Raw genomic sequence first — 8,925 nt, forward strand, 5'->3', positions numbered from 1 at the left:
ATCAGCTGTTCTTCTCTGGCTTCAGCTCTGAGGTCAAACCCCTCTCATCTGAGAGAACTGGATCTGAGTAACAACCTCCTGCAGGACTCAGGAGTGAAGGAGCTGTGTGGTTTTCTACAGAGTCCAACCTGTCGACTGGAGACTCTGAGGTCAGTTCACTCACTGACTTTTGTAGATCTCATATCTATAAAACACCATTTATACACAATTGATCTCATTTAATTCTAATTTAACATAATTCCTCTTCATACATAACTTGAATCCATTCATTAATTAATCTGTGACATTTTAAATATTCAGCTACTTGTTAAAACACTGAGTTTAGTTCTGGATTTCCTAAACTGATCTGCAGGACAGAGACCGGGTCCAAATAATCTATTTGTACTGAATCAGGACTCGTTTTTAGTCCAACATGTCTGATTTCATATTTATCTTCCATGTTATGAGTCTGTGTGACATGAATATGTGTCTGTTATTTTCACACATGAACTCAGTTTAATTTACAGTTAAGTTTTATTCTTTATCCAGGTTGAGGAGATGCAGTCTGTCAGAGATCAGCTGTTCTTCTCTGGCTTCAGCTCTGAGGTCAAACCCCTCTCATCTGAGAGAACTGGATCTGAGTAACAACAACCTGCAGGACTCAGGAGTGAAGGAGCTGCTTGATCTACAGCAGAGTCCAACCTGTCGACTGGAGACTCTGAGGTCAGTAGATGGTTGGAGTCAGTCCACGCTGCTTTCATCAGTATGTTACTAAACACAGTCAGTATCACAGATCCAGGGTCTGTGCTACCAAGCAGGATTTGTGGTTATCAGGTTAACTTCAGGTTTAGTTTTTCAGTCCTCTGAGCTCGTCCACTTCTTAACGAGGTAAATCACCATGGTAACTTCTGATGAGCGGCTAACCTGCTCCAGGTTAAGTTGGAGATCAACCCGTATTGAAGCTCCGCCCACTGACCACAGTGACTCTCCACTGTTGTGTGGTGCACACTCTCCTTAAAGGGACGGATAAGGGAAGTTTAAATCCACGTCTGGTTGGTTCAGTTGATCTCTAACTCACCCAGAACATCTCAATCTCTCCAGACTCATCCTGTCACCAAAACACCAGATGCACTCAGTCAGCTTCCTGAAGATAGGTCCATGTGTTTCTATTGAGGAGTGATGTCAGAGGTGTCCACCACAGTGTGTCCTCAGAGACAGTGCGAGACAGTGAGACAGAGTGTGTCCTCAGAGACAGTGAGACAGTGAGTGTCCTCAGAGACAGTGAGACAGTGTGTGTCCTCAGAGACAGTGAGACAGTGTGTGTCCTCAGAGACAGTGAGTCAGTGTGTGTCCTCAGAGACAGTGAGACAGTGTGTGTCCTCAGAGACAGTGTGTGTCCTCAGAGTCAGTGTGTCCTCAGTGTCAGTGTGTGTTCATTGTGTTACACATTGGCTCTGTTGTGTAACAAGTCAGGTGGAAGTTCCCAAAGTGCAGCAGTTGAAGTATTTATTTACAAAGACTTAAAGTAAACATGGTGGTCAGTTCTGTCAGTGGTGTCTGTAGTGTGTGTGGGTGTGAGAGAGAGAGAGAGAGAGAGAGGGAAGTGAGTCTCTGTAACACTGATGTCTTCTTCTCTCAACAGGTGGTGATCTTGGTGGAGGTGAGTGTGAAGAGGACAGTGTGTGTGGACGGAGGCTGAGCTGTGTCCTGAGGATCCAGAGGCTGAAGCAGCAGCAGCTTGTGTGTAGTCTCCAATCTACACAACCCCTAATCTGCATGTGTTTGTGAGATGAAGCCGGAGCACCTGGAGAAAACACGGGGAGAACATGCAGACTCCACACAGGAAGACCCCATCTGAACCGGATTCAAACCAGCAACCTTCTTGCCCCGATTGTGTTTATTCACATGAAGAATGTGTTTATTGAAATGACACAACACAAGCAGAATATATAAACCCTCTATAAAGAGTCACATACAGTGTATTTAAGTTTGTCTTTATTATTGTCCACCTTTGTCCCTCAGTATGTCTCCATGTGTGTAGAACCACATTCTGTGTATATGTTTGTTTATGATCTTAAAGTTCCTGGATTCACGTCACAAATTGATTTAGTTCCACACAAAGTTAAACACATTGAAATCACTTTGAGTTTAAAATCAGAGTTTTGTCTTTGACACAAAAGATCAAAACTCTGGACTTAAAAATGGGACGTTTTCATTTCTGCATCAGGTGCAGAGCGGTGGTGGCTTTTCTACTTTTGACCCACAGGTGGCGCTGTAGTATAACAGCAGCACATCCCAGTCAAAGCCTTTATATTCAGTCTATGAGTCAAACACATGGATCATTTCCTCTGTGACAAACCAGATGTAACGAGAAGAAAAACATCTCAGAGAGAAAAGTCCTGTTTCTACTTGTCTCTGCTTTAATGCTCAATAAACATCCTTCCACCGACTTCACTGGAATCATGACTCTGCTTTTCTTTCCTCTTGCAAACAAACAGGTGGAAACATCTCGTCCTTGGTGCAGGTAAAAGAACAAAATCACCAGTTTGACATGGAAACAACCAGAAGAAAAGTGAATGAGACATTTAGGAACACTCTGAGGAAACTGTTTCATAAACATTTGACCATATTTAATAGAAAACTGACCCGAGGACGTTTTATACAAACGTAGATGAAGATTCTTGTTGTACGTTCTCGACACCACCTCAGAACAACCACAAGGGGGAGACTGGAGCAGGCCTCTGGGAACAGCAGCATGCTGGGAAATAATTGCTGATGGGAGGTTCACAGCAGAGACAAGGGACAGAAAGTCTGAGAGATGATGTCCTGAAGACAGTGGACATTTTGGGCCTGTTGTGTTGAACAGTTTGTGTTATTCTGTGGAGACACTTGTCTCAACATGATGATTTCACTTCATCTTCAAGCCCGTCTCAGTTCTTTGTGACTTCAGGATAAGAAATGTTTGACAGAGTCAGTTCCTGACAGGCTCAAGTTCTCACTGTATGGAGAGGTCATCATGTGACTTTGTTATGATCCTCAACACACGTGTGTCAGTGTAACATGTGACTGTGACGCCATGTTCATGAACACGCTGCTCTAACATCTGTCCAGCAGATGTTGAAGCTCTGAGGTCCACTTCCTCTGCACCAGAGTGAGACCATCATCTCTTCATGGAGCTGTGCACGAGGCTGTTGTCACGGTGACCAAACACAAAGTGTGAACAACACGTCGTCCAAAGGATCCGTTAGAATTCCATCAAACACATTTATGGGATATACTTTATACTGATGAAGAGTTTGTGGCTGTGATAAACCAGAGGAAGATGATGATGATCACGTGTCTCACATCATGTTCATAGACTTCAGATCAACTCAGATCCAGAAGAAAACCTTCACCTGTGTTTCCATAGCAACTGACTCCGAGTTAGGCTCCTGTCAATCATCTGATCCTCACTCCCGTCCAGCAGGTGGCGGTACTGCGCCTGTGAGCTGATGAACACACCCCTGCTGTCAGCTGACTGACGGAGTGTGTCACGTGACAGTTTGCTGTCATGTGACCTCTGTGATTCTATATTGTCGCCAGCTGCGACTTCAGCTGCTCAGAGGAACCCGGTGGAACCCAGAAGAACCCAGTGGAACCCAGAAGAACCCAGTGGAACCCAGAAGAACCCAGTGGAACTCAGTGGAACCCAGAAGAACCAGGTGGAACCCGGTGGAACCCGGTGGAACCCAGAAGAACCCGGTGAAGGTGAGGGTGTTGACGGACAGAACTTTCCTCGGTTCCTGTTTGAAGTTTTTTTCTGTGGAACTTTGCTGTTGGTGCTCACAGCTCAGCTAGCAGCTAGCAGCTAGTATTTAGTATTTAGCAGCTCGTATTTAGCAGTTAGTATTTAGCAGCAAGTATTTAGTATTTAGCAGCTCGCATTTAGCAGCTAGTATTTAGTATTTAGCAGCTCGCATTTAGCAGCTAGTATTTAGTATTTAGCAGCTAGTATTTAGCAGCAAGTATTTAGTATTCAGTTAGTAGCCAGAGACAGAAACAGCAGCTAAAACAAACTGAAACATGGTGAAACAACTTCCTCTAATAACGTGTATTACACTCAGCCCTGTAGCGCCCCCTGCTGTCCATCACGTGTAGCTGATCTTTATTCCTATTCGTCCCATTTGAACACGTGTTCTTGTCTGAGGTGAAAACAGAGTCAGAGGTTTGTGTAGAAGATGAAACTGATGTTTGTTCACACACAGACACACACACACACACACACACACACACACGCACTGCTTCATGATGAAGTCATGATTCATCTCATTCTGCTGCAGATTTCTCTTTGTTTTAACGTTTGATTTGGTGTTTGATTTTAAAATGAAAGTTGAAAGAAGATATTTTAACAGTTTTTTCTCTTGATAAATTTCACAGTCAAAGTATTCAAACATTAAAGCTACAGACTAATTAACCTTTTGTTTTCCTCGACTACATCGACTGTTGCGTTTTAATAGAAACTCAAAACAAAGCAAACGCATCATTTCCCGAAACGTCCCATGTTTGAGTTTGTCCTCAGTCCTGAGTTGGACACAAAGATCTTTTTTCTATACATTTTATTTATGAGACAATTTCATGTTCAGGAGAGAAACTCTAAACTTTATTTACAACATCTCCACTAACACAAAATCATAAAGAGCCATGATTCATTATAATCATTTACTTTCAGTTTGAATTAATTTTCATTTGATTTGTATTTGTTGTTCCATGTTCGTACTGTTTCTTGCTAAAGGTGTTGATGTCACTTCCTGTCTGGTTTCAGATGCAGTTGGTGGTGTTGTGTTACTTCCTGTCGTCTCTGCTGGGCAGCGACGCGGCGCCGGCAGAAGATGAGGTGACCTTCCTGCCTGGTCTGCAGAAACAGCCGAGTTTCAGACATTACTCTGGTTACCTGAGTGTGGCCGACGGAAAACACCTGCACTACTGGTCAGTACCTGAGACGCACACCTGACACTTCACGTGTGATGTCACCGTTTCCACTGTCACATGTTATGGAGGAAAAACAAATATAATAAAATGTTTCTATGAGCTCTTTGATTTCCACGACATCCACCCGGCCCTCGCTACGTCAGCTGAGCTTCAGCTTGTTCTCAGGTTGGTGGAGTCCCAGAACGACCCGTCCTCTGACCCGGTGGTGTTGTGGTTGAATGGCGGCCCCGGCTGCAGCTCTCTGGACGGACTGCTGACCGAACACGGACCCTTCCTGGTAGGTAACCTCTACCTGTACCACTGGGATGTCTGATTCTTGTTGTTCTGGGTTTGTTCCCTCATGGTTGATGCACTTTGGATAAAAGCGTCAGCTCAATGAAATGTCACGTCACAGCGCCACCTGCTGACCTCTGACCTGTCATTTTAAGATCCAGGATGATGGAGTGACTTTGCAGTACAACCCTTATTCCTGGAACAAGGTCAGTTCTGCACGCCATCTTGTGTGTCGGGTGGTTTGGACACATGGTTTGATTCCTGAAAGCTGATTGGTTCACTGTTTCCAAGCAGCTTGCCAACATGTTGTACCTGGAGTCTCCAGCAGGAGTTGGTTTCTCGTACTCTGATGATAAGAATTACGTGACAAACGACACCGAGGTCAGTGACGCGTCTGAAACTCAGGTCCTGATTGGCTCACAGGTGTTGAGTGATTTTATTTTTTTCCTCGTTCCAGGTGTCTATGAACAACTTCCTGGCTCTGAGGGAATTCTTCCGTTTGTTCCCAGAGTTCAGCAAGAACAACCTCTTTCTGACCGGAGAGAGTTACGGAGGAATCTACATCCCGACGCTGGCAGAGCGAGTGATGGAGGACGCCACCCTCAACCTGCAGGTACGCACCGGTGTCGTAGCACCACACGCCAGAGTGACATCACTGTCAACTTTCATATGAACTAAATAAGCACCCTGTCGTGTTAGGGCGTTGCCGTGGGAAACGGTATGTCGAGTTACGAGATGAACGATAACTCTCTGGTGTTCTTCGCCTACTACCACGGCCTGTTGGGGAGCGGACTGTGGAGCCGGCTGCAGACGTTTTGCTGCAGCGACGCGACGTGCAACTTTTACAACAATCAGGACCAGAACTGCTCTGCCAGCGTGAGTCTGAACCGGTTTGTGATAAATACTGATCTGAACCCGGTTACAGAATCTGGTTCGACCCGGTTTAAAGCAGGTGTCTCTGTCGGCAGGTGTCGGAGGTTCAGGACGTCGTCTACAGTTCAGGTCTGAACATGTACAACCTGTACTCGTCATGTCCAGGTGGAGTTGGACAGAGAGTCAGGTGAGCTGCGACCTCTGACCTCTGAGTCAACATGTGTACATCTGAGCTTTTGGAGACCGGTGTTGACTTCCTGTTATTGATCAGTGTGGAGCGAGGCGACCTGGTGATCAGGGATCTGGGGAACTCGTTCATCAATCATCAGTGGACTCAGCTGTGGAACCAGGTGAGTGTGAGTCACCTTGGTTCACCTGAACTCACCTGGTGGATCTGTACAAACCGGGTTTTTTCTCTGACTCTGTAGAAGTTTCGAGTTCTGGCATCTCGCCACCTGTCCGTCCGTCTGGACCCCCCCTGCACAAACTCCACCCCCTCCTCCCTCTACCTGAACAGTCCGTACGTCAGAGCCGCGCTGCACATCCGCCCTGAGGTCCCGGACTGGGTCATCTGCAGGTAGTGTGTGTGTGTCCTCACTTTGTGACCCCCCTTTTAATGGACTATTTGGGGTTAAGACTTCGTTTTAGGGTTAGACTCAGGTTTGGTTAAGCATTTAGTTTGAAGGGCTAGGGGCTAGGGAATGCATTATGCCAATGAGTGTCCTCCCTAAGATGGCTGTACAAACGTGTGTGTTATTATAATAATAATAATACAAGGTGTGTGTTGCAGTGCGGAGGTGAATCTGAACTATGGTCGTCTGTGTCTGGACGTCAGGAAACAGTATCTGAAGCTTCTCTCTGCTCTGGTCAGTGAACTCACAAACTTCATTCACACTTATTACCTCTCAGCGGAAACTACAGATTTCTCTCCAACATACAGAGAACGACTTCAGTCTGGAGCTCAGTGCATTGTGGGATTTCTCCCTAGATCCACATGTGGAGGTGTTTCTGATGCTGCTATCAGCTGAGGCGTTTCCACAGCTCTGATCAGAACAGCTGTTCACACAGAACCTCCGTTAGTTATAGTCTCAGTCCTCAGATTTAGTTTTTGTTCAACTAAACTCGGGACCAAGAAACAAATAATTTAGTTGAGAGAATCGTAGATATAATGAAAGTCTAATGAAAACCACTTCCTCTAAACATCAGTTCTGTGTCACAGGTTGGTTGTTAGTAAAGGTTCAATATAAATTCATGACATGAGAACCACTGTTCAGACTTTTATTTTTAAACTCGACAACACAACGTTAAATCAGTGTCTGTAGAACCAGCAGGAAGAGGAATGTGCAGCTCAGCCAATCAGAGAAGGACATTTAGATGATGACATTGATTGATAAACACTGTCAGAGTTGGGGGGCGGGGCCTTGTTAACTCTGTGGCGGTCTCTGCAGAAGTACCGGGTCCTGGTGTATAACGGCGACGTGGACATGGCGTGTAACTTCATGGGAGATGAGTGGTTCGTTGAGTCTCTGCACCAGCAGGTAACTTCCTGTTTGACTTAATAATCAATAACCACTTTGGGGGGGTGTGCCCTAACCCTGTGTAAGAAATCTGGGTTTTATTAAAACAGCAACATTTGGAACACTAATGAACATGTCGTGCTTCACATGAAACTATGTAAACAGTGAGCCGGCCGGTCGATGAACACACTTTGTAAAAGTAAAGCAGACGGTCCTGTCCGACCTCCACGCTCTGAAGATACCGGTCACTTCTGTGTTTACGTGATTACGCAGGCTTGTGATTGGACACATGCACGCGACAGGCTGTGGCAGAGCGTGGGGATCGACAGGGAGACGTGTTCGTCTCAGCGTTTTACAAACTGAACCGTGGACTTCTGGACCGTGGTTTTGGTTCGAGAATCGTTCGAGCCCTACTCAGGTGTATTGATGTCTCAGGTGCTGGTTCAGAGGCGTCCATGGTTCTATAACGATGAAGACGGTCGACAGGTCGGAGGCTTCGTCAAAGAGTTTAACAACATCGCCTTCCTCACAGTCAAGGTAAACGCTGCCGCCATCATCAGCTGACCCTCACTGATCACTTCCTCGACTCACCTGGTTGCTGACCTTTACCTCCATCCTCCTGCAGGGCTCTGGTCACATGGTTCCATCAGATAAACCAGTCGCTGCCTTCGCCATGTTCACCAGATTTATCAAGAGACAACCCTACTGACCTGAGGGGCACCCACGTCCTGCCAGCCAATCAGCACAGCTCTCTACTGCGTTGCTATTGTGTGGTTGTCATGGAAACGATCACTGCCATCAGTTTCTTTAATGTGAAGCTTCTTCTGCTGTATGTTTTTGGTTTAAGAACCAGTTCAATAAAGTTTGAAACAAAAAGTATTTTTTTCTTTTCAACTGAACCTGATTCAAACGTCTGAAACGAGGAGACGTCAAGTTAAAAAACAGACACGATACACAACACGATGACGACAAATCCATTTTGTGACCTGTTGTTTTCTGCAGCTTCGGTAAACTCTGAGAAATGTAACCTCCCAAAATTCCTCAATTCAGAAATTAATTCAAATGAGATGTTCTCACAAGTCAAAGTTCTCGAAGCTTTACTTGTTAAAATCAAGAGTGAAGAACCGAGTTGTAGATGACTGGACACTGGTATTAAATCTATAATCTACAGCTTCAAAGACAAGATGTTTACACCATGTGCTGAAATATCCACATCATCAAAAATCAGGAGGAAACAAAGTTGTTTCCTTCGTGTCTTTACTGACACAGAAGAGTCGTGTGAACACATCAGACGTCAGGATTTTAAACCTGGAGA

General features: G+C 45.3%; 1 protein-coding gene across 2 annotated transcripts; it reads left to right on the top strand.

Annotated features, from left to right (window-relative positions):
* The first annotated feature begins 3,524 nt into the window (after nucleotides 1–3,524).
* ctsa (cathepsin A) lies at nucleotides 3,525–8,486 on the top strand. Of its 2 annotated transcripts, XM_035153018.2 has the most exons (14): nucleotides 3,525–3,726; nucleotides 4,781–4,944; nucleotides 5,113–5,224; nucleotides 5,376–5,426; nucleotides 5,515–5,601; nucleotides 5,678–5,833; nucleotides 5,920–6,096; nucleotides 6,189–6,280; nucleotides 6,365–6,443; nucleotides 6,522–6,670; nucleotides 6,884–6,959; nucleotides 7,542–7,631; nucleotides 8,046–8,147; nucleotides 8,236–8,486. In XM_035153018.2, the coding sequence occupies exons 2-14, from the start codon at nucleotides 4,781–4,783 to the stop codon at nucleotides 8,317–8,319; spliced, it is 1,419 nt and encodes a 472-aa protein (XP_035008909.1). In that variant the 5' UTR covers nucleotides 3,525–3,726; the 3' UTR covers nucleotides 8,320–8,486. The 2 variants fall into 2 exon arrangements, with proteins under 2 accessions (XP_035008909.1, XP_035008908.1); XM_035153017.2 differs by lacking the exon at nucleotides 3,525–3,726 and having other exon boundaries at nucleotides 4,742–4,944.
* Nucleotides 8,487–8,925: the final 439 nt, after the last annotated feature.

The sequence above is a fragment of the Hippoglossus stenolepis genome, chromosome 3, assembly GCF_022539355.2.
Source record: "Hippoglossus stenolepis isolate QCI-W04-F060 chromosome 3, HSTE1.2, whole genome shotgun sequence".
Lineage (NCBI taxonomy): Eukaryota > Metazoa > Chordata > Actinopteri > Pleuronectiformes > Pleuronectidae > Hippoglossus > Hippoglossus stenolepis.

Excerpts from the sequence above, each read along its gene's own strand:
- ctsa (XM_035153017.2), top strand. The coding sequence starts at position 4,757 with ATGTCACTTCCTGTCTGGTTTCAGATGCAGTTGGTGGTGTTGTGTTAC. Across the intron at positions 5,225-5,375 it reads CCGAACACGGACCCTTCCTG|ATCCAGGATGATGGAGTGAC; the intron begins GTAGGTAACCTC and ends TGTCATTTTAAG. Across the intron at positions 8,148-8,235 it reads TCGCCTTCCTCACAGTCAAG|GGCTCTGGTCACATGGTTCC; the intron begins GTAAACGCTGCC and ends ATCCTCCTGCAG.